The sequence below is a fragment of the Thalassophryne amazonica genome, chromosome 14, assembly GCF_902500255.1.
Source record: "Thalassophryne amazonica chromosome 14, fThaAma1.1, whole genome shotgun sequence".
In the NCBI taxonomy this organism is placed as follows: Eukaryota; Metazoa; Chordata; class Actinopteri; order Batrachoidiformes; family Batrachoididae; genus Thalassophryne; species Thalassophryne amazonica.
In genome coordinates, this window is record NC_047116.1 from 43,114,079 (window position 1) to 43,140,402 (window position 26,324).

Here is a 26,324-nt window from a genome sequence, read left to right on the forward strand (position 1 = left end):
CTTTTGTTTGTTTGTTTGTGAACAGCTTGGAGCTGACAATTTTTCAAATATCATTATGAATTTTTTACTGAAGATTCATATCCTGACAGGCAAGAATTGATTCAGTGCTCAGGAAAAATCTTGGAAAATTGAAAAAATGTTTATCCTTTAACACTGAGCGAAATTTCAAATATTCATAACTCTTGTCAAACAAGATCAAATTTCTTTTATATTTGAAAGCGTTATGTAGGATGGTATCCTTTATTAGCTGACAAAAGTTGATGGACATTTGACTTTAATATTGAAAACTGCATTTGGTGCATATTTTGCATAATCTCAATCAAAAGTGCCTCAATCACTCTCATTTGTGACAATGAGGCGCAAACTGGCAGGCCGTTTTGATCTATAATTTGCATTATATTTTAGCTTATGAAAAGCCACTTCTAACAGGACTTTCACCTTGAAAATTTTTTCCAAGGTAAAAATTTGTAAAGATTTGATTAGGAAACTAGTGTTGGTGGAGGTTTGCGCTCTACGAGCACAGCACTTTTCTTCATGAAATAGAAAATTATGTTTATTTTAATTAAGTCAAAAAGTGTTTGACAAGAATACGCATATTTGCACATTTTAAATTAGATTTTCTGTTGACCAGTGGGGAAAGAAAAACCTCCTCTTTAGTAAAATTCTACAAAGTCAAAAAATTAACACAGTACATTAAATGTAAAAATTAGAAATGACCAAAGTAAAAATGGCTCACTATCATCATCATGAAATAAAGTAGCAAAACTGACTGAAAAACAAGTTATCTGTTTATTTTGAAAAATATAAAATAAAATAAATACAAAAATGCATACTTATTTTTAAAGTTGCGCAATTTTGCAATGGGCATATATTTTTATAGGAAAACTACAAGCTTATCTTGTTTTTAATGTTTAGCAAATATTACAAAAATCCCTCTTACAAGCATGATAATTATATTTTGACAAAACAACCATGCTCTTATTTTTCCACAGTACCAAACCACAGGAGTCCATTTTTCACTGCACATCAAATCAGAACTAATGACATCCTGTGGGCCTGGTGCTGCCGGGCTCATCCACAGAGTACCACATTTCCTTCATCAACTGCCTGCATCGGCTTTAGACACTCAAAATGAGAGCACATTTGTTTGCACAGTGGTTGGCAATGAAACAACTGGCCTGTTAGATCAATTTCTCACAAATGCTAGCATTATTTCTTAACCATTTATTTTTCTGGGTTCATTTTCCAGCAGGACTACACAAAATTAAACCCGGTATTTTGGTGTATACACCTTATATGCTTATACGAAGAAACATGTAGAAACATGTGAACCACAGATGTTTGAGTCATTAGAATGTATCACTCTGGTTTGGTTCTCGACAGGGTGCCAGTCCCATTCTAATCACTGACATTGCACGTTGATTTGGCATAACTTTTTTCACCGGATATTCTTCCTGATCCATAGAGAATGGGTGGCGTTGAACTTCTGAACTTCTTGTTTGGAGGCATGTGTACTAACCGACTGCACCATCGTGCTGCCCATTAACACCCCATGGTGCCAGTGGGCATGTGCTAAAAATACACTTCACTGCAGATCAAAGTGCTTCTCAAGCAAATGAAGGCAACAAGGTAAACCCTCAGACCTGAATTAGAAAGAAACAACAGAGGTTTGCATTTTTTATAAGAAGTCGCTCACCTCCATCGGATGCCACAGTGTCCCTGGTTGGCTTCTTCTCCGGTAGAGGTAGAGCATTAGCGGGTAGAGGCTCTTCCTTGACCATAATCACCAACCTCTGTAGATCTTCAGGAGACTGAGGAGGTAAAATGGTAAATAAATAGTAAATGGACTGCATTTATATTGCGCTTTTCCATCTGCATCAGACGCTCAAATCGCTTCACACATCAATGCCTCACATTCACCCCGATACGAGGCTGCTCCCAAGCAAGGCACCCATTACACACCGGGAGCAACTAGGGGATTAAGGACCTTGCCCAAGGGCCCTTAGAGATTTTCTGGTCAGGCTGGGATTTGAACTGAGGATCCTTTGGTCTCAAGCCCAACGCTTTAAGCACTAGACCGTCACCTCCCCTGAAACAGATCAATGCACAATGTCCTGCACTTTTTAAATAATTAACTTCCAATACCACCTTGAAGATTTTCAGATTCTGATTGTACCTTAAATTGTCAGACAGCACAGAGACAACGGCAAGAGCGTGAGGCAACATTAGCAACTACCTAAAACTCAGAGGCCCAACACAACTAACCAGAGCTGGTATGATTTAAATCAGCTGATTTAAATCTCTATAAAAAAAAAAAAAATGAAAAATTATGTTTTTTTGTTCTTTTTTAGAAATCAGTACTTAAAACATCACCAAAATCTGAAATCAGTACCATTAATTAATATTTGTACATGTGGTATGTGCACCTCTATGTTTTAAGATTAAGGTTAAGATAACTAATTATATTATTTGTATAGACTCATTTAGAAGAGTAAAATAAATAAAGATGAAAAAAGTCCATTTAAATCAATAAAAGTTTATTAAAAAAAAAAAAAAAAAAAATCATGACTTTTACAGATGGAGTCCACTGTGCTCAGTGGGACCTTCAAGCAGCAGAAATGTTTCTGTACCTTTCCCCAGATTCGTGCCTCGAGACAATCCTGTCTCAGAGGTCTACAGACAATTCCTTTGACTTCATGCTTGGTTTGTGTTCTGACATGCACTGTCAACTGTGGGACCTTATATGTAGACAGGTGTATGCTTTTCCAAATCCTGTCCAATCACCTGAATTTACCCCAGGTGGACTCCAATTAAGATGGAGGAACATCTCAAGGATGATCAGTGGAAACATGATGTATCTGAGTTCAATTTTGAGCTTCATGGCAAAGACTGTGAATACTTATGTACATGTGATTTCTTAGTAAAATGGGCCTTCGACTGCTCCCTTGTTTTCACTCTAGGTCGCCACAGCAAATCCGAGGTGGATCTACATGTTGAACTGGCACAAGTTTTACGTCGGATGCCTTTCCTGATGCAACTCCCCAATACATGGAGAGACATGGTAGGGGTGGGGCTTGAACTGAGAACCTTCTGCACTGAAACCAAGCACTGTAAAAAAGGGGGTATCTAAAAACAAGATGGACAGATAATTTCACTTGACAAGATACCTTGAATTAAGTTTGTTAAATCTAGAAAGAAGCATTCAAAGACTTAAAATAAGAAATGATATAGCACTTCTAAATCTGTTTTTTTTATGTTGTAAGAACCAAATAACTTGCAGTGTACTAAGATTAAAAAACAAAAAAACAAACAAAAAAAAACTTTAGATAATACCACTACACTACTACAAATAATGCAAGCAGCCGATCTGCTCTGTGTAAGCCTGATCTCAGAAGCTAAGCAGTGCGGGACCTGGTTAGTACTTGGATAGGAGACCTCTTTGGAAAACCAGCGGCTGTGTGTGTTTCTCCAGGTAACACTGGAGTTGCGTCAGGAAGGGCATCTGGCGTAAAACTTGTGCCAAATATCAATGCGGATCTGGTTGTATCCGCTGTGGTGACCCCGAACACAAAACGGGAACAGCCGAATGGACAACAACAACTACAGATAATGCAAACAAACTGCAATCGATCAAAACGTTTTTTTTTTCCTCCCAAAATGAGACGTCCTGCGCCGACGTGCAGCAGCCGGCTGAGCTCAGCTCAGAGGTATGGAGTGACATTCACACCAAAATGTCTGAAAAGAAATGCTTTTGATAAAAAGAACAGATTTTATTTATTTTTATTTATGTCCAGAGATCAAGGATCCAGTGACCAATTTAAAATGTTGCTGACACAGAAAACCTGTAAAGCCTACTGTTAGTACACAGAAAATTCACAAGACATATCGATAAGGGAATCGATAAGGAATCAGATCGATAATGGCATCGATATCGATAAAATCTTATCAAAACCCATCCCTAGGCGGGGTCCACTCTGAACAGGATGTGTATGTGATCATTTGTTCTTTTTCTACAATCTCAGCAACTTTATCTGAGATTGTAGAAAAAGAACAAATGATCACATATGAAAAGATCTGTGGTGTGAAGATCACATTTATTTCCTCCTTCTTCTTCCTCCTCCTAAATTATCTAGTGCTATTCCAGCAATAATAAGAAAAAATATTTCCTAGCACTGGTGTTATCCCGATGCTGATTTGCTCAGATGTCTGTGAGTGTTGACTGCCTTTGTGATTTGATCATTGTTAAACATTTTGAATTGGTATCTGAAAGCACTATATAAATAATTAGTGGTATTATTATTATAAATATCCTACTTCTTGAAAACAGCTCTCAGCTATTCCACTTCTGTTGCTCATCATTTTGCTCATCTTTCTGAGTCTGACAGAAATCTGGAGAACTAAACACTTTTCTTTAGTCCATGCCAAATGGTGCAGCCGTACATTACGGCAACAATGAACACCAACATGTGTACTATGATCCAGAAGATTCAAAATGAAAGAATACTGAAGACTAACATGAAAGATTATCTATTCTCGCCAACCAGGATGGCAAATCACATGATCTAATGATGTCAGCTCTGTGGGGAGTAGAGCTGACTCTTCTCACCAGTTTCTTCAGGTCTTCATTGCCCCCGACATGAACGCTGTTAAAGAAGATCTGAGGAACTGTGATGCGGCCAGTCAGCTCCTTCACTCGAGTCTTCAGCTCTGGATGCTTCCCCAAGTCCACATTATGTATCGGTAGTCCAAAGTGCCCCAAGGTGGCATTAGCCTGCACACAGTGAGAGCAGCCCTGGATGGAGTACACAGTTACCTGACCTTGGGCGCTGCTCTCATGTTCCTCCATCTACACCTGGAAAGGCAGAAAAGCAAAGGAAATTTTAACTCTAATGTTGTGCATTCAATTTATTTACATGTGGACCGGATTATGTGTGATACACCCTGTACAAACTACTATGAAACAAACAAACTATGAAAACATTAGCGATTATTAGCGATTAAACATATGCTGTGTGAAAATGCATGCCTTTTTTAAGCCATGACACAGGGAATAGAAACTAAGGGTGTAAATTTAAGTAAAAACTTATTAAAAAAAAAAAAGAAGATTGATTTAAATCAATTATCAGTGAAAAATTATGACAATTTTTTTAATAGGGTGAATTTCCATGACCCAGAGTTGAACTCTCAAAGCCTGAAGACTTCTTGAAAAATTATATCGAAAGCTGTTTTATTGATATTTAGAAAAATGACCCATTTTGTGTGAAGAAATTGCTCTTTTCACAGTATTTAAAATGAATGCAAACCAGTGCAAATCCAAGCTGTTCCAATGTTCTTTCTAATTTTACTTTAACCTTTATTTAACCAGGTTAGTCCCATCGAGACTGAGATCTCTTTTGCAAGGGAGACCTGGACAATTATAAAGTTTCCAATTCACCGAACCTGCATGTCTTTAAATGCGGGAGGAAATCGGAGCACCCGGAGGAAACCCACACAAACACGGGAAGAACATGCAAACTCCACACAGAAAGGCCACAGGTGGGAATCAAACCCATGACCTTCTTGCTGTGAGGCAACAGTGCTAACCACTAATCCACCATGCTTATTATTGGACAGTAACATTACAAAATGTGAATATAGCAATTCAATTTCAATTTATTTTCATTTACATAGCACAAAATCACAACAAAGTTGCCTCAAGGTGCTTCACACAAGTAAGGTCTGACAAATATTAACAAATATACAGGTACTTTTGCCGGTGCACAGGATGGGAGAGTTGCAGAAGTAGACACCACACCCATCTCTAGATGGAGCTGCACCTCAAACAGAGCGAAAAACAGAATCAGGCATCGGAAAAACAACAAATACAGTACAATTTGTCAGCATTAAGCAACAAGAAAAACAGAAGAAATACTAAAGGTGCTTCACACAAGTAAGGTCTAACCTTACCAAACCCAAGAGTAAGCACACAGGTGACAGTGGTAAAGGAAAAACTCCCTCTGATGATTTGAGAAAGAAACCTCAAGCAGACCAGACTCAAAGGGGCGGCCCTCTGCCTGGGCCATGCTAGCGACACAATTGACAAAACAATTTACAAAACAAATATACAGGAACTTTTGCCGGTGCACAGGACGGAAGGGTTACAGAAGTAGACACCACACCCATCTCTAGATGGAGCTGCACCTCAAACAGAGCGAAAAACAGAATCAGGCATCGGAAAAACAACAAATACAGTATAATTTGTCAGCATTAAGCAACAAGAAAAACATAAGAAATATTAAGGTGATGGCCGGCCACTAGTCCTAAGCTTCACTAAAAGACCCAGCCTTCAGATAAAGTTGAGGCCCTGGCTCGCTCAATGAATTTAAAACAGTAGAAAGCATAGTAACATACTATGCCAGTATGCTAACCATACGAGAGAGAAAATAAGTGCATCTTAAGTCTGGACTTCAAAGTCTCTGCAGAATCTGACTGTTTTATTGATGCAGGGAGATCATTCCACAGAACAGGGGCACGATAAGAGAAAGCTCAGTGACCCACAGACTTTTTATTCACACTAGGGACACAAAGTACGTAGTTCTGCACCTTGAGAAAGCAGAGCCCAGACCGGTACATAGGGTTTAATTAGTTCGGCTAGGTAGGGAGGTGCCAGTCCGTGAACAATTTTATAGATTAGTAGCAGAACCTCAAAATCTGATCTCACAAGGACAGGAAGCCAGTGAAGAGACGCCAAAATGGGTTTAATGTGATCGAACTTTCTGCTTCCTGTTAAACGTCTGGCAGCAGCATTTTGAACCAGTTGGAGAGCCCTAATGCTGGACTGTGGTAAACCAGGAAAATAGAACATTGCAGTTATAATACGGCCTTTGATGACTGTGAATTTTGCTTCCTTAACCAGCAAATAAAAATTGTTGCTTTGGGATTTTGATTTTTCTCTGACTTTTCTGGACACTTTTATTTTTGAACCATTGAGCACAGCCAACACACTTGATAAAGGATTCAGTTCCGATATTGTCTGGGTCCAAAGTACGAAATATTATTCTGTCTGGAAACAGATGCAGTGGTATTTTGACTATTCATATCATGTTTTTACATATCTAAAAGGCATTTAGAAAAATTGAAACTTGTGAAGAATTAAAGATGCTTCAAGCCCAAATTACAATAATCATAACTGTATAAAACACAGAAGAGATCTATGAGTCATAAGGAATAATTCATGATGTCACAATGTAACTTAATTTGCATTGTGACGTCAGAAATCCAGACTGACGTAATGACGTTAAAGACTTTTAACCTGGGTTTCTTACTGCTTCGGTGGGGTAAACTATATTCTCACGAGCTAACTAGTGATAAATACACATCCTATTAATATTATACGTTACCGTTTGATATAATGACTATCCTGCTGAGGTCGGGGACAAAAATATTCCAGAGAAGGTCTTCAGCTTCTCTACTGATGTTTAAAGATCGTCTGACATGCTCGTAGGCTTAGCATGCTAGCTTGTCCAATGATGCATTCAGGGACACCTGGGAAATTTCGTTTTTATGTAAAAAAAAAAAATTGTCTTGGTTTGTTGAAAGAATTTTGTTTTCAGAAATTTATGACACCTTTTTTTGTTAAATACTCACTAGGTTTAGGAATTAGAAGCAAGTAATCAGGGTTGATATAAACCCACACACGAGCCATTTTGAAAATATTGGTGACACACACCAGAATGTTTTAACATTTTACATTCTTCCAATCCAAGCCTAACTGAATGTGAATATAATGAACAGAATCCAGCACTCGTTTTAATGTTCTCCTCAAAATAAAGACAAGCAATGTACATGCTCCTGCATGCACAGACCCTGCTAATAGTAGCCTTGAATGTTTCAAATCTGCGAGGTTACTATCACTAAATTGCAGCACAAATGAAAAGTTTTATTGTCAGCCCCCTTCTTTAATTCCAGTTGTTCAATCCATCCACTATCCACTAACCAACCAGCAGGTGGCAGTCTATATAATATTACACAGTCAAAACAAAGTTGCGTTTTCAGATGATCTGCCGGATTAAAGTTAATCACCAACAACTGACTTAATACTTGTTATGTGCTGTTTTAATCTAGTGAGTTAAAAATGATTGCATTGATTGTTTTTGAATTATTGCTTCCACATATCTACAGCTTTGGTGTCCAAGACTTACATTGTTAGCAGTGCAATAAATAGAGATGTGTACAATATTTAGATTATATCCTATTTTGCTATACAAGAAGACACAGATGACTCCTGTGTAATGTAAATGTGATTAACAATTAATTCCTGTGTCACAATTATTTTACCATGGAAAACATAATTGTACAAAGAAACTCTTCCTATCACTTTAAACCAACTTATTATTTCTACTCTTTTTTTTCAATTAAATAAATTAGAATAACTCAAATTTTACAATCACTGCCTTGAAGCCAAGCCGTTAGAAGTGAGCAGAGTGGGTTCCAGGTTTGAACGATATTTCCTACAGTTAGCGAAGGCAGCAGCCCACTGTAGTCCGAAGCCTTGGTGAAACATTGAAACTATGAAGCACTGAAGCTTTCCAGACGGGACATATCCGAGCTATTTTTTTTTTCTCCTTTACATGACAGTGTTTAGTTTTAGCTTGTCTTTAGCTACATTTCTTGAACAGGAACGACAGGTTTAAATCCCATTACGATTTTTTTAATAAAGAGAGCGAGAGAGAGAGAACACAAACAAACATAGTAGACCAAAGTGTCAAAAGGTCGACTAGTCTATGGTGTTGTATCTTTGATAGATACACAAGCTTTTGATAAAGAATGAACCATTGAAGTTGCTTGTCTTTCAATAATATAGAGATACTTATTGAAGTAGAGAAAAGATGAAGGGAAACAATAACACTGAAGTTGAATTGAACTTAATGGGCAGCAAATGTGTAAATACCCTGGAAAGTATGAACAAATCTTTTAGCACTGTGAAGTGAATGAAACGATGCAGATCGATCAAGATTTGTCTTACACCTATTCATTTACACTGTATAGTAAATTGGTATGTGCAGTTAAATCAAATTAACTTTATTTACGCTGAGCTTGCCTAGGATTTGCCTGAGTTTTACTTTGGGCTCTCGTTCGGGTTGGTCTTAGGCAAAACTCAATCCCAAGTAAAAATATTAGAATTCCATTAGGTTTACCTGAGATTTGCCCGAGGTGTACCTTGGGTTTGCATTAACTTTGTATTAGCTTTACATTGGGTTTGTTTTTGATATGCATTAGGGTTACCTTAGGTTTGCAGCAGGTTTATATTAGGTTTACCTGAAGTTTGTCTTAGGTTTATCTCAGGTTTAATTGAAGTTTGCCTTTGTTGTGGATTAGGTTTACCTTAGGGTTAGCTTCGGCTTGCCTTGGGTTTACCTTTGGTTTGCAGTAGGTTTAACTTAGGTTTTCCTGAAGTTAGCCTGAGGTTTACATTGGGTTTGCATTAGCTTTGAATTAGGTTTGCGCTGGGTTTATATCAGGTTTGCCATTGGTATGCATTCGGATTACTCTAGGTTTGCAGTAGGTTTATTTTAGGTTTACCTTGGGTTTGCATTAGCTTTGTATTTTATTTACCTTGCTTTTGCATTAGGTTTACATTTAACTTAGGTTTGACTTTGGTTTTCTTTAGATTAGCAGTAGGTTGACCTGAGGTTGAACTTTGGTATGTGGGTCATAAGTAAGCTAACATCTGTGAGTCCCTTCTTCTAACTATCTACTGAAATCTAAACAATTAACAAGGTTCATAGGGTTATGTATGTTGTAAAACCGCAGAGTTCAGTGCCAGAATTGATGGAACTCAAATGAGTCCTTTGTAGTGAATTTGTTATGGCATTGTAGCATTAGACCACCTTTTTGTGAAGATCACAGATCACCAAGCATTTCTGATTCTCTGTCTGAAGCCAGGTGTCACTGAACTTCCTGTCCAGCAGAGAGGAAGTTAAATAACTTCTTCATATGACCTCTGTTTTGACTTATTGAGTGTGAAGTGGTGTCTATATTCTTGTCTTCAATTTCTGACAGCTTGAATTGCTGTAGCACATCTGCTCGTTGCCCTCTATGTTTCACTGAGGCCGAGGTGCTGAAGCCAAATAAGATATTACATTTCAGACACAGACTACATCTCTCGGCTGGCTTGGGAACGCCTCGGGGTCCCCCGGAGGAGCTGGGGGAGGTGTGTGTGGATCGGGAGGTCTGGGCGGCTTTGCTTGAGCTGCTGCAGCCCGACCCTGGATGAAGCGGAAGAAAATGGATGGATGGATGGATGGATGGATGGATGGATGGATGGATGGATGGATGGATGGATGGATGGATGGATGGATGGATGGATGGATGGATGGATGGATGGATGGATGGATTTCAGACACAAGGCATATGGGAACAGATGGTTTCAAATCAGAGACCTCATTTGTGGGCAGGGGTACAAACCATGGACTACTGCTTTGCCAACCTGGATTAATAGAATACATTATATTAAAACACACGCACACACACACACACACACACACATATAATAAGGTAAAGATTGCTTGATATATGAACTTGGCAACTCTGGAAGAGGGAGTTGGTTAAGGTATGAGGTTCAGTCTGAGAATAAAATGCATCTAAAAGTTTCTATTAATCAACCAATTTATTAAACTGAAATAACTAACCTGTGACACACACACACACACACACACACACACACACACACACACACACACACACACACACACACACACACACACACACACACACACACACACACACACACACACACACACCTGAGACTTTTGTTAATGAATGAAAACCCCTAGAGTACACGTAACCTCTTGTTCTTTTTCTAATTTGTTTTTTTTATTATTATTATTGTTGTTTTTGTCTGCCCCCCAGTGTGTCTGTGGTTTGCTGAGTTTTTGTGTTTGGATTGTGTTATCGATGATGTTTTGCTGTTGGTGAATTGTCAATAAAGTTTGCTTGAAGAAAAATAAACAACATTAAATGCACGCTTCGAAACTCAGTCAGCAGACACTTGGTTGGTTTGTTCTGTGGAACGTTAGTGGAATGAATGTTGTTTCAGCACGGACATTTTTCCTGTTGCGCGGCTGGGCCCCGCCTCCTCCTTTGGACAGAGCTCAATGCAAAGCGCTGTCAGCCAGTGATAAGGAAGATTTTCTTCCACGTACTATTCTATTCCTAAATATTTTTTTTAGACCAAGTGTTAAGTGTTTTCTTTTTTCAGTGTGTATGATATCACTCCCGGGCAGATTTCAGCCAGGAAGTGACGTAATGACGTGTACTACGTCCTGGGGACGGTGGATCAGAAGCGCTGTAGCGAGGATGTCGGGTTTATCAAAACAGGAGCGTGCTGGTTGTACAAAAATCATAAATATGTTGACACAAAGCGACTTGCTTTCGCTTTGCGACACGGTCACGAAAAAAATGATCGCAGTGGAAAGTTCTACAGGTTAGTTCCACTTTGTTGTCTCTCTTTTACAGTCGCCAGTAGCTAGCAAAAGAAGCTATGGTTAATAACTATGAAGAGGGATGGATTGATTAAGTTTATTTTGTAAAATCAGTAATATAACGAAGGCAAAGCCTTTGACCGAGCAGCGTTTTTTTTGTGTGGAAAAATACTGAAGTTGTTTGAAATACTGTCAAAATTAAAGATTCAGTTGGGCAATTTTCTTCAGGGGTTGATTTCATTAAAAAGTGATGTTTACACAACAAGATATTTATTCTGCTGACGTATGTGGCACTGACATGTATAACATGTATTGAATTGCAATTATAAATATACTGAGAGATATTTAATGACTATCATTAAACAACATTTTAATTAAATGAAAATAGATACTTATGCTATGTACAATGTAGAAATATTTATTACAGGACCTCTAATAATAAATAAGCAACCAATTAGTAACAATTAACAGTATTTCTATACTCTACCCGCCATTATGAACAAGCAACAAATTACTAACAGTTCATACTATATATAATCGTTTACTGGGATACCAATAAAATAAAATGAGTAGACATTGAACAGAGAGCAATAAGATCTTAATAAATTTACATAAATAACAATTGTCCCTGTATAAGTACAACCCCTGGCAAAAATTATGGAATCACCTGAGGATGTTCATTCAGTCGTTTAATTTTGTAGAAAAAAAAAAGCAGATCGCAGACATGACACAAAACTAAAGTAATTTCAAATGGCAACTTTCTGGCTTTAAGAAACACTATAAGAAATCAGGAAAAAAAATTGTGGCAGTCAGTAATGGTTACTTTTTTAGACCAAGCAGAGGGAAAAAAATATGGAATCACTCAATTCTGAGGAATAAATTATGGAATCACCCTGTAAATTTTCATCCCCCAAACTAACACCTGCATCAAATCAGATCTGCTCGTTAGTCTGCATCTAAAAAGGAGTGATCACACCTTGGAGAGCTGTTGCACCAAGTGGACTGACATGAATCATGGCTCCAACACGAGGGATGTCAATTGAACGAAGGAGAGGATTATCAAACTCTTAAAAGAGGGTAAATCATCACGCAATATTGCAAAATAATGTTGGTTGTTCACAGTCAGCTGTGTCTAAACTCTGGACCAAATACAAACAACATGGGAAGGTTGTTAAAGGCAAACATACTGGTAGACCAAGGAAGACATCAAAGCGTCAAGACAGAAAACTTAAAGCAATATGTCTCAAAAATCGAAAATGCACAACAAAACAAATGAGGAACGAATGGGAGGAAACTAGAGTCAACGTCTGTGACCGAACTGTAAGAAACCGCCTAAAGGAAATGGGATTTACATACAGAAAAACTAAACGAAAGCCATCAACACCTAAACAGAAAAAAACAAGGTTACAATGGGCTAAGGAAAAGCAGTCGTGGACTGTGGATGACTGGATGAAAGTCATATTCAGTGATGAATCTCGAATCTGCATTGGGCAAGGTGATGATGCTGGAACTTTTGTTTGGTGCCGTTCCAGTGAGATTTATAAAGATGACTGCCTGGAGAGAACATGTAAATTTCCACAGTCATTGATGATATGGGGCTGCATGTCAGGTAAAGGCACTGGGGAGATGGCTGTCATTACATCATCAATAAATGCACAAGTTTACGTTGATATTTTGGACACTTTTCTTATCCCATCAATTGAAAGGATGTTTGGGGATGATGAAATCATTTTTCAAGATGATAAAACTGTGAAAACATTCCTTGCAAAAAGACACATAGGGTCAATGTCATGGCCTGCAAATAGTCCGGATCTTAATCCAATTGAAAATCTTTGGTGGAAGTTGAAGAAAATGGTCCATGACAAGGCTCCATCCTGCAAAGCTGATCTGGCAACAGCAATCAGAGAAAGGTGGAGCCAGATTGATGAAGAGTACTGTTTGTCACTCATTAAGTCCATGCCTCAGAGACTGCAAGCTGTTATAAAAGCCAGAGGTGGTGCAACAAAATACTAGTGATGTGTTGGAGCGTTCTTTTGTTTTTCATGATTCCATAATTTTTTCCTCAGAATTGAGTGATTCCATATTTTTTTCCCTCTGCTTGGTCTAAAAAAGTAACCGTTACTGACTGCCACAATTTTTTTTTCCTGATTTCTTATAGTGTTTCTTAAAGCCAGAAAGTTGCCATTTGAAATGACTTTAGTTTTGTGTCATGTCTGCGATCTGCTTTTTTTTCTACAAAATGAAACGACTGAATGAACATCCTCCGAGGCCATGGATTCCATAATTTCTGCCAGGGGTTGTATAGAGGACAACAACTTTAGCACCAAGGTTTGGACAAGAAAATAATGGACTAGAAGATAAGCTTGTCTTTTGGACTAGAAATCACATTTAAAACAGCTAAAAGGGTTGAGTTCTTCCCATAGCTGACCGAATAAAACTGCCTTTTAAAACTTAACTTCTTGCTAATGGACTGCAACCAAGTAGAGATACCATTCCAGACTGTGACACCAGTATGTTTGAAGGAAGTATGTCCAAAGGATTTTACAGGATAAATAATGAGAGAGTAAAGGTGCACTGGCACGTGCATGACTGATTCAGGCAGTTGCATGACCTGTGTCATGCAGGAAAGTAAACTCATTTTTAACGGGTGCAGACTGAACGTGAGAGGGGCACCAGCATGTGCAATTGCGGAAATAATTTTGAAATGTTCAAAAAAATCCTCCATGCATAAATGTCTTTGCTACGTGGCACGATCTGCTCGCCAACACGATGTGCATCTCATCAAGTGGAGTAAAGAAGAAGTGAACAGAGCGAGTGGTTGCGTCAGCTGATCGCATCAGAGTGCAGCTCATCTGAACGATTATAACGAGATGTTAAATCGATCGTAAACATACTTTAACAGTTGCAGACAAGAAGGAAAGAAAATGCAGCTGTTTTACCAAGCCATGACAATGTAAATATGACAAATAATTAATTACCTTTTTAGATGGCTCCAAATGCTTTTTTTGAACATTTCACATAAGACCTGGAGCGAGTATTGTGACGGGAGGAATTTAGACAAAAGGAGGATAATAGATAGTTAGGGGCAGCACCATGAATAATATTATTAAGCCAACTGAGAATTGCACTACTTTGATGCACGCACGTCGTGACGATCCCACCCACTGTATTCCCAGCTGGATGCTGTGCTTTGTTCCACTGGCTGTCATGCGTTATGCGTTGGATGCCACATATATAAAGTAATTATTTTGTAGCAAATTAATTTTCTGTCCGAGTTGGCTGTTGAAAACACTTCTAATCACTTCTGGAATCACAGAGAAGCACTCCAGGTGGAGAAAGCATTTGGAGCTCTCTAAAGTAATTATTTGTCATGTTTACAACCTTTTTGATGACAAATGTACAAAGAAAACAGAAATATTTTGTTAGAAAGGTTTTGTTTTTTTTTGTTTTTTGTTCATAATGCTGTCAAAAGGAACTCCATTCTGAAGGAATTTGAGATGGAGGAGGTTAAAATAATAAGTTAGATCTATCTGCCATGAAACGGGTCCAGTTCAAAGTATTCTGTGAAAGTGATGTACAAAATTTTGAACGTTTGTTGTTTTTTGCGTGTAATTCAGTCTTTTTGGAATAAATTATAGAGCTGACATCAGTCCCAAAGGTTTGAAACGCCTCCTTTAACTTGGAAGACAATTCAGTTTGGCCTCAGTAGGAAAGAAAATACGACTTATCCATCCATCCATCCATCTTCTATACCCGCTTACTCCAATTAAGGGTCACAGCAGGGCTGGAGCCTATCCCAGCAGTCATAGTGCATGAGGCGGGGTACACCCTGGACAGGACGCCAGTCTATCGCAGGGCCACATACAGACAAACAAACATACACACACACCTATGGACAGTTTAAATTATTGAATTCCCCTGACTTAGTACATGTCTTTGGATGTGGGAGGAAGCCAGAGCACCCCCACGCAAACATGGGGGAAACATGCAAACACCACACAGAATAGCAATGTTTCATGTGGAGATTAGTGTGCACACGTGTATGTGTAAATGTACTCTTCAGTTACTGAAGTAGGCGTTCCAGTTTACTGTGTATTCATTTCTAAATGCAGAGGCTGTGGAAGCAATTCTGACTTACTCAACCAGTGCTGAGGAGCTCCTGAGAAGGAAAAAGGTTCATCGTGAGCTTTTATTCAGTTACCTGGTCAAGGAGGGGGTTGTGATGTCAACAAACAGTGAGAAACACCAGTTGGTTAAAAGGACACTGGAGCTGTGGTCATCTGGGACGGTAGGGACCAAACCACCAGGTCACTTTCTGATTCCTGTTATGACACAGTGTATTTCAGAGATTTCATCTGACTTCACCTACAGAGCTTGTGGAACCACTGTCTGAGCTACAAAATGGTCAAATATAAAGGAAATAAGAAGACAGTAGATGATTAACTCATACGTGTGGATCATTCACAGCAGCATCTCAAAACTCTGTGTGTTCTTCTGGTTAAAGATACTTGAATGTGATTAGTGACTCATTGCTAATCGACAAGATGTATTTTACATTTGATATTATTTAAAGCATGAGTACTGACTGGAGTAAAATATTAGAAATTGCTGATCTGGTACACTATGAATATGCCTCATTACATGAATTAAGCCAAAAAACCTCCACCAAGGAGGTTATGTTTTCGGTTGCGTCCATTTGTTTGTTGGTTGGTTTATTAGCAGGATTACTCAAAAAATCCTCAACGGATTTCACTGAAATTTTTTACCAGGGGTGTATCTTGGCCTAACTTAGAAGTCATTAAATTTTGGTAATGATCCGGAACACGATCCGGATCCAGTAATTTTTTTAAGGATTCTTTATCATTGCAGGATAGGGCCAATTTCAACATTTTTGCATCTAACTTCATGAAGACGGGTCACAAAGGCTGAACAAAAATTAAGTTACGACACAACAATAATTTAGCATTTGTTTCTCCTCATTCAATAAACTTATTAGAAAATAAAAAAAATTGTGTAGTTAATGCAGTTTCTCTTTATAAATACATTTGCTGAAGATCTAAGGCTTTAACCACTGAATCTGAAACATGACTGTAGATGCGTGAAACGATGTGGAATAAGTCTCTTTGCCAAAGGGTATTCCATGTGACGTCAGTGACCCTATGGCCTTGGCGGAGGTTTGCGCTCTCCGAGTGCTTCTAGTTTTATTTAGTTTTTATTGCAAGCATTGTCACTGTGGTTCAGTGGTGTCCAACAGTTTGAGATGGTTTGAATGAATGAAGAGTACTTGGGATTCTAGTGACAAATTGAACAGTGTATTATGTAGTAGGGCTGCGACTAAGTTATTTTTATAACCGAATAGCCTATCAAGTCTTAGTCTGTTAATTATTTTCCGATTAGTTAATTGTCAATTGTTTACTTTCCAACTAAATCACAGCCATAAATTTGATCAATACCTTTCAACTTTGCATTAAAGTATTTTGTCATAAAAAAAAAAGTATTATTTTGCAAATAATAATATTTAAAAAATCCCACTTTATAAAGACCCTGCAGTGGGTCTGCATTCAACCATTTCTGTAGCGTGGCTTTGTTTTGAACCTTGAACCAATGAAGCAGTGCTTCAATCTGCTGTTTTGTTGGTTCATTGTTTTGGTCCTCTTCAGAAGCGACAATTCCGCTTCTTAATCCCTCTCAAAGCCATTAAAGTATGTCAATCGTGAGTCACTGTTGTGCAGATTAAAGTGACTTACTGGGACTCCTGTCTTGTTGCAAGAAAGAAATGAGAATCGTCCTCCGTTCCGTTGCTCCAAACACTGTGCCGCTCTCTGCTGAGTCGAACTCCAAAGCGAATCGCCATTGAAATCAAATGACGCCTGTTTTCAAATGTTGTAATACACACAAACTGCAATTGATCAAAATGTTTTTTTTTTTCCCTCCAAAAATGAGACGTCTTGTGCTGACATGCGGCAGCCCAAGACTGTATGGCTACAGACCTGCAGACTCCAGCAGCCGTCTGAACTCAGCTCAGATGTATAGAGAGACTGAAAGGAAATGCTTTTGACAAAAACTCCAGAGTTTTTTATTTCTATTTATGTCCAGAGATCAAGGATCCAGTGACGAATTTCATATTTATTTACTTTAAGACTCAATAAAATGTTGTTGACAAAGAAAACCTGTAAAGCCTACTTTCAGTACACAGAAAATTCACAGGAGGTATTGATAAGGGAATCGATATCGATAAAATCTTATCAATACCCATCCCTAGGCAAGACCTCATTCCCTACCTGGAGTAGGAAATCCATTGGTTTCCTGCTGAGCACCATGGCCTCAGATTTAAAAGGTGCTGATCCACATCCCAGTTGCTCCACACTCGGCTGTGAACGGACCAGTCAATGATGAAGGTCACAGGACAATGAAGCCAACGGGACCACATCATCTGCAAAAAGCAGTAATGAATGTAGTCATGGTTTTAAAAAAAAATACAATGGAAGAAGTCCTATCTCACAGCTTTGTCTCTTCCTGAGACACAAAAACAAAATAAAATCCAAACATGTTACATAGGGCTGCAACATTCCCTCATTTATTTTTGTATACGTACCAGATTATTTCAGTTAAGGGTCGTGGAGATGCTGGAGCCTATTCCAGCGGTTGCAACTAACAGTTATTTTCATTATAGACGAATCTGTTGATAATTTTATGGATTAATCCATTCGTTCATTGGTCCATAAAATGTCAGGTTATGATTAGGGAAGGGTATTGATAAGATTTTATCGATATCGATACCATTATCGATTCTGCTTATCGATCCGATTCCTTATCGATTCCTTTATCGATACCTCGTGAATTTTGTACTAAAAGTAGGCTTTACAGGTTTTCTATGTATTTCCTTGAGTCTTAAAGTAAATTTAATATGAAATTAGTCACTGTATCCTTGATCTCTGGACATAAATAAAAATAAACAAAACTGTTTCGCTTTGAAGTTATTAATTCAGACTGGATTCTATCATTCTATCTTGACTTGCCGCGCAACGTTTGGAGCTGTGTGAACAGAACGGAGGACGATTCTCGTTTCTTTCTCGCAACGAGACAGGAGTCCCAGTTAGTAACTTGAATCCGCACAAAAGTGAATCAAAACTCATATTCAGGGATGAAAGTGGTGAAAAACAAAAAATGCTGAAACCCAAAATTACCCCCCAACACCACCTGCACGAAAATGTTTCAATTCTAGAAGCTTTGAAATGCAATCTGGGACTATTCCAGACGATAAACTGGAGTGAGTGCAGCATCCATTTAGGTGAGGAAAAAAAAAACAACTTTCCGTATTCAGATTCATTCCAGTAGTATTCTGCTCTTACTAGGATGCAGCAGTTTTCTAGTTTGGCAGACAGTTCTGGAGGAAATCACTGAAGAAATGAACAAACTGAAAATATGGTTTGACTGACACAAACTGTCATTAAACTGAAATAAGACAGGGATGAAATGGAGGTGTGAGAGTCACTAGGTGTTCACAGGAAACATTTATTTCTGTATGTATTTATTTCTGTTCATTAGTAAGTAAGTAAACTTTATTTATATAACGCTTTTCACAGACAGGGGTCACAAAGCGCTTTACAAGGTAAAACAATAAAAATATACAGTAAAAATACACACTCAGTACTAAAAAATTATTGGCCATGAAAAGCCTGTTTAAAAGGTAGAGTCTTTAGTTGCTTTTTGAACATCTCAACAGAGTCCAGGGATCGCAGGGACAGAGGGAGTTCGTGCCAGAGACGAGGCGCTACGGCTTTAAAAGATCGGTCTCCTCGAGTTTTAAAGCAGGTTCGAGGAGCCATCAACAGGTTCTGACCTAAAGATCTGAGGCTGCGGGCTGAGGTGTAGGGCTGAATCAAGTTAGCAGTGTAATCAGGAGCCTGACCATGTAGTGCTCTGAAAGTCAAAACCAAGATTTTAAAATGAATTCTGGAAGCAACAGGGAGCCAGTGGAGGGATTCCAAGATAGGCGTGATGTGGGCTCTCCTGTTGGTGCGGGTCAGAAGCCTCGCAGCAGAGTTCTGGACATACTGAAACCGATTTATCTCCTTCTTACCCAGGCAAGTGAACAGGCTGTTGCAATAGTCCAACCGCGTGGAGACAAAGGCATGGATGATTTCCTCTAATTCTTTCTGTGACACCAATTGTTTAAGTTTGGCGATATTTCGCAGTTGAAAGAAGCAATTCTTCACAAGCTTGCTTGTGTGCTGAGCAAGAGACATTCCTTCATCGAAAATAACGCCAAGGTTTCTAAGGCTTGTTTTTGCCGTTTGCCGTTGTCATTATTAGTTGCTATTATATATTTTCTGTTGTGTTTCTATTCAGGTTCTTTTTCTCTCTCTCTAAAACTGTATATAATAATCATTAGATTATTAATATATAAGCAAAAATAAATTTAAGGAATATTACAATTTGAAAACAAATGCACCCGAACGTGATGACGGCTGCAGTTGCTAAATGCTAACTTTTAACATTGAAAATGCCATAGACATGCTAACGCGTTAGCATCGCTCCCGTTTTTAAGTTATAAAATACATCTATCAACAGGTCGGTTTAACATAGAAAAGGTAAATAATACTCACAGACGTATGCTCTTTAGGGTTTTAGCGGGGGAAAATTAAGCAAAAGAAAGAAATAAACGAAGCATTCGACCAAAGCATTGCTTCAATCTGCGAACCACTGCTTCGATTGGTTCAAGGTTCAAAGCAAAGCTGCGCTGCAGAAAAGTTGATTAAGGACCCGCTGCAGGGTCTGTAATCAATGTAGAGAAATGATCATTTTCCTGACAAACACCCCCCAAAACAACGGCCACTCTGAAGGACCGATAACAGAATCGTTAAGCACAAAGTTTATTGATGTCGGTGGATCGAATCATTTCTTAACGATACCCGAAAGGAGCCGGTTCTCGATACCCATCCCTAGTTATGATTAACAATATCGGTCAGTGTTTCTCAAAGCCCAATATGATACCCTCAAATGTGTTGCTTTGTACACAACTCAAAGAGCTCGCTGCTGTTTTGAACTTATTTAATGACAAGAGGAGTAACCCTGTGACAGACTGGCATTCCTGTCCAGGGTGTACACTGCCTCACACCCTGTGACCGCTGTGATGTGGTGTCAAAAAAATCAAACTTATTCGATCCATGAAGTCAGTGGAACAAGGTGAGAGCAAGCAAAAATCCAACTCCAACAGCAAAACTCCATCCAGCAAATCCGCAACATGTCGATATAGTTTGTTTCCTTATAAACACAATTTGGCGCGGCGCATCCGAACGACACACTTCCTGTATCGGTCACATGATTTTTTTTTTTCTTAAAGCAATACACGCACCAATATGGGGGTTCACTCTTGTGTGCCTGGCACAGTGTTGACGCACCAGTGTTGTTCGTCCCATCACTGCACCCCCCCGTGACCATTAACTTGAGTAAGCGGTTGAACGTGAGTGAGTGAGTGAGTGAGAAAAGGGATAAAGAAACCAGAAAATATTAACATCTAAGAATAAATAATTAAATCTGATAATTCTTACATTAACACAACACCCCCACCCCACCCCCCCAAAAATCTCAAAACAAGTAAAAATGTACCAGAATAGTTGTCGGTGAATTTTAGAATTGATGAGTCGATTAAGAGTTACAGCTGTGTTAGTGAGTAAGGACAAGCTACAACAGCATTTTTAGATTTAAGCTTTGGTCATGCTGTGGCATGAATCAGGGCTTTGTTGTTGGAATTTGTCAAATAGAATGTGCTAGTTAAAATGTTTCAGGCACAGCATCATAAGTGAGTGTCGTAATAATGTCTCCTTTCATGAAGGAATTGCATCACACAGATGTGAAGGCTGACCCAGGTTTCGATCCGCTGGTGCTTGGGCGGCAGTTCTGCCAGTGGTTTTTCCAGCTGCTGAACAGCCAAAATCCCTCACTTGGCCAGCAGCATCTGGATTGGGGGCCACAGCACTTCTGGCCAGATGCAAAGTTACGCCTCCTGTCAAGGTAATTATTTGTGGTCAGAATTATGGTGTCCCTCCCCTTCTTGATTTTGGTAGATTTTTATAAACAGAGTTTAAATGATGTTCAGAAATATGCAGATGAACATAGTGAGAATTTGTAATGAATGAATCTCTTTTGAGTTTTTTTTCCCTGCTATTTTCTCAGTATCTATGCATAACAATGTCTCAATTTCTCTGATTGACCCTTAGAGGGCAGCATTCCAACTCCTTGTGAAAAATGTGGATACATGTACCCACTGTCATGAAAGTTTGGGGTACAGCAAAAAACAAAACAAAAAAAACCCCTGAATAATTTAAATTAAAATGAATATTAAGTTTTATCTGTTATTTGTAGATGGCTAACATAGAATTTGTGCATTGGGCCACAAGGAGCCAAGACTCAAGACTACATAAACTCAGAAGTAACAAAAAAAAAAAAAAACAAGGACAAAAATGACAATTAAAAAAAATCTTTAGATGTAAATAAATGAAAATAACTGTGTATGGCACTTTTAGAATAAACAGCATTCGGCAAATGTTGGCAAGCAGTTTTTTGTTTTGTTTGTTTTTGTTTTGTTTTTTTCTCTCTCTCTCTCTGGAGCTCAGGCGGCTCCTGACTGAAGATGCACAGTACACACTGATCAGAATCAGAGGCAGCAGCACACACATTTTGCCCTCATCTTCCTGATAGTTCTCTGTAATTATTGTTTCCTATGAATAAAAACATGCATCTGGCTTCACAGGCTGACTAACAGCAACAGCAGTGCAACACGCCCACAGCAGATTATCTGCTTTTCACGTGAATGTGCAGCATTTTTTCTCCACTTAGAATTTCATTTTTCCAACTCTATAGAAATTTATACAGTTTTCATTTTAAAAACAAGTAAAAACTGGAGCACCGCACTCATAGAGCGTAAACCTCCGCTAAAACGAGTTTCCAATTCCACAAAATGTAACCTTGGAAAAAAAATTTCAAGGTCAAAGTCCTGTTAGACGTGGCTTTTCATAAGTTAAAATAGATGTGATCAAATGTCAGGAGTATGTATTTAGTTCATGTACTTAAATCAAAGTTTGTTTGTTTTTTTTGTGGTGTTGTCAGGTTTTTTTCTCAAGTTGATGGTTTCTGAATTCTTTTTCACATATTTTCATAGAACATTGGTTATTTTTTGCTATACACAATTTCTCATTGCTTTTTGGCACTTGGTTTCTGACTGATAACTGGAAAATAGACAAACAGGCATAAAATTGGAACCTTCATCCGACTTTGGTGGTGTCGGTAAATCCATAACAGAATGATGAGTGATTGAGGCACTTTTGATTGAGATATAATTCAAAATGTACACCAAATGGGCTTTTCAATATTACATTCAAAAGGTCCACAAAATCCACAATCCAGATCAGATCCGGTGTCGCCGACAGAACGGTCACCCCTAAAAATTGGTCCGCCCTGCCTTGTGCAGTTTTAAGCAGAAACGAGGTGATAATTGGTGGATCGCAGCTGATGCTTAGGTATGACGATGCTAACGCGCCGAAATGACGCATGCACAGTGAAGGCGGAGGGACCATTTTTTAGGGGGGTAGCATTCGGTCGGCGACACCGGATCAAACTTTGTCAGGCGATAGTGATTGCCAGTCTGCACCTTACTTTCAAAAATGAGAGTGATTAAGACATGTTTGATTATTTAAAAAGAAAGACCAGAGAGTGTGTGCCAACTACAGGGGCATCACACTACTCACCCTCCCTGGTAAAGTATTCTCCAGGGTGCTGGAAAGGAGGGTTCAGCCGATAGTCAAACCTCTGATTGAAGAGGAACAATGCGGGTTCAGTCCTGGTCATGGAACAGCCGACCAGCTCTTTACTCTCACAGGGATCCTGGAGGGTGCCTGGGAGTATGCCCACCCAGTCTACATGTGTTTTGTGGATTGGAAAAGGCGTATGATCGGGTACCCTGGGAGATACTGTGGGAGGTGCTGCGGGAGTATGGAGTGAGGGGGTCCCTTCTCAGGGCCACCCAGTCTCTGTACTGGCAAAGCAAGAGCTGTGTCCGGGTGCTTGGTAGTAAGTCGGACTCATTTCCAGTGGAAGTTGGCCTCCACCAGGACTGTGCATTGTCACCAATCCTGTTTGTGATATTCATGGACAGGATATCGAGGTGTAGTTGGGGGAGGAGGATTTCCGGTTTGGTGGGCTCAGGGTATCATCACTGCTTTTTGCAGATGATGTGGTCCTGTTTGCTTCATCAGCCTGTAGCCTCCAATACTCACTCAGTTCGCAGCCGAGTGTGAAGTGGCTGGGTTGAGGATTGGCACTTCTAAATCTGAGGCCATGGTTCTCAGGAGGAAACCGATGGATTGCCTACTCTGGGTAGGGAATACGGCCATCCCTCAAGTGAAGGAGTTCAAGTACCTCGGGGTCTTGTTCACGAGTGAGGGGACGATGGAGCGTGAGATTGGCCGGAGAATCGGTGCAGCAGGGGCGGTATTGCATTCGCTCTACCGTCCTGTTGTGACGAAAAGGGAGCTGAGCCAAAAGGCGAAGCTGTTGATCTCCTGGTCAACTTCATTCCTACTCTCACCTATGGTCATGAGGGTTGGGTCATGACCGAAAGAACTAGATCACGGGTACAAGCGGCCGAAATGGGCTTCCTCAGGAGCGTGGCTGGTGTCTCCCTTAGAGATAGGGTGAGATGTTTGGTCATCCGTGGGCAGCTCGGAGTAGAGTCGCCGCTCCTTCATGTTGAAAGGAGCCCGCTGAGGTGGTTCAGACATCTGGTAACGATACTTCCTGGGCACCTCCCTAGGGAGGTGTTCCAGGCATGTCCATCTGGGAGGAGACCCCGGGAAAGACCCAGGACTAGGTGGAGAGATTATATCTCCACACTGGTCTGGGAATGCCTCAGGATCCCCCAGTCAGAGGTGGTCAGTGTGGCATGGGAAAAAGAAGTCTGGGGTTCCCTGCTAGAGCTGTTGCCCCCGTCACCCAAACCCGGAAAAGCGGTTGAAGATGAGTTAGTGATGAGTGAGTAAAATATACATTAAATGGGGTTTTCAATGTTATATTTAAATGAATTAATATAATATACAAGTTTCACTTTTTGAATGGAATTCCTGAATAAATCAACTTTTTCATGAAGTCCTAATTATATGACCAGCACCTATATATAAATTTTGGACTGGCTCTTTTTCATACCCCTTTCCTCTTTGCATTTTTAAAACAGTACTGACAATATTCTGTCTCCCCATATCCCAGTGTGGTTGCTAGGGCTGGGCGATTACGTAATCAAATTTTGAACTCCAAACAATTACATAAATATTATAAATGAGATAATAGGATTGTTTATCCGAATTCCGTTTCTGTTTTTTGTTATAATCACACACCCCTGGTGGTACAGTGGTTAGGTCGTTGTTTTTAATTTATAACTACAGTGTTGGAGAATCTCTCCTAATTTATCATCCAACATGATAAAGGCAACAATAAGGCATTTGAATTAAATCACACAATTTACCAGCTGGGGGCAGTCCATTGACATAATTTTGGATTGCTCTTTCTCAGTGTAAATGGAGAACATACAGAGGAGTTTGCTGGCGCTGAAATGGTCAACCTCCGCCTCCTGTCTTTAACCAAGGAGGAACGCCTGCTCCTCAGACCCAACCTGGACTCCCATGGTCTACGGGCCCTGGCATCACCCCACGGCCTGGTGCTGGTGGCTGTGGCTGGGACCATCCACAGAGACACAGTCTGTCTGGGCGTCTACGAACAAATATTTGGTCTGATCCGCTCTCCCTTGGACAATGACAGCTGGAAGATTAAGTTCATCAACCTGAAGATCAGAGGGCAGGATACTTTAGTCGGAACGGAGACAGCAGCTCCAATGTTGACTTGCGACTCCAGTGAACTGCAGCTTCTTTGTAGATGACTGTGTTTGTCACACTGATACGGACATTAGTTGGCATCGTTAGATTAAGACTTGGAATGCATCCCTTTACTCCCTCCTTACAATATGTAATGTGCCTGCACAAATTTTGTTTGCCAGCTGAGTTCAGGATTTCAAATTTTCACGTCAGGAATCCTAAATATGCATTGAGTGACATTGTGCATATATAGGTGGACACTGTTTTATTGAAATTTGGTTAAAATACTTTTTGATGATATGTGCCTTAGACCAAATATAATTTTTTGATACTTTAGTATAGACTTATTGTACATAGGTATTTAAAATAGCGAATACACAGATGTTTTATGTTGCAGTGTGTCTGCTTTATTAATATGAAAGATGGTTTTATCATTAAAATTGCAAATTAGAATAACATTACATTTTGCATGAATTCTCCCTTTTTTAATGATGAAAAATAGCTGGACAACTGGGTGCTGAGTTGTTTCACTGCCAAGGTTGTGTTATTCTAAATAAGAATTTCTTGGCTATGTATGTTGTTGCATAGAAGGAATTTCTGTTGGCTGAGTGGGTCTGGGTTGTGGTGGATAAGCACAAGTGGACCAGAAAAGCCCTGACAGCAGCTCCTAGTACACGTAAGCATCACACTTAATGGTGGGGGGTGGTTTAATGTTTTTTAAAAAAATATTACAAACCATGTGCAATGTTACTACTGTATACATATAAGTTGGGAAAAATGTACAAAGCAAACAAATCTATGCACATAGGATTGCAATGTATGAGCATAAGTGATAGAAAAGGTACATATACACCTGCAGGTTTTTTTACTTTTATTTATTTTTTACTTTATTTTGTGCAAACTATTATGGAAAAACCCATTAATGAGCTGTTGTTGTGAAATATGAAATACGGAATTGCAAAATATTGGCAACACTTTAATTCAGGAATGATGCTTT

The 26,324-nt window shown here is 39.3% G+C and overlaps 2 protein-coding genes across 5 annotated transcripts in view; one reads left to right on the plus strand and one right to left on the minus strand.

The window, feature by feature from the left end:
* The window catches only part of zgc:152951 (uncharacterized protein LOC569013 homolog), a 44,666-nt gene extending 36,972 nt beyond the window's left edge, over positions 1-7,694 (minus strand). For 3 of the 4 annotated variants that reach the window (XR_004565032.1, XR_004565029.1, XM_034187241.1), the window contains exons 1-3: positions 7,380-7,512; positions 4,607-4,852; positions 1,697-1,811 (exon numbers count right to left, since the gene is read on the minus strand). Coding sequence is in view for 1 of the 4 variants with exons in the window: in XM_034187241.1 (XP_034043132.1) it covers positions 1,697-1,811; positions 4,607-4,846 (355 nt within the window). In the remaining 3 variants the exon portion in view is untranslated. Of the gene's footprint in view, positions 1-1,696; positions 1,812-4,606; positions 4,853-7,379; positions 7,513-7,626 lie in introns of those variants that run through there. The other variant, XR_004565031.1, reaches the window with a different exon arrangement.
* Positions 7,695-11,294: 3,600 nt separating this feature from the next.
* On the plus strand, positions 11,295-25,779 carry c14h3orf38 (chromosome 14 C3orf38 homolog). Its single transcript, XM_034187245.1, has 4 exons — positions 11,295-11,464; positions 15,575-15,750; positions 21,301-21,479; positions 25,029-25,779. Exons 1-4 carry the CDS (start codon positions 11,338-11,340, stop codon positions 25,390-25,392), a joined length of 846 nt encoding a protein of 281 aa, XP_034043136.1. The 5' UTR covers positions 11,295-11,337; the 3' UTR covers positions 25,393-25,779.
* Positions 25,780-26,324: the final 545 nt, after the last annotated feature.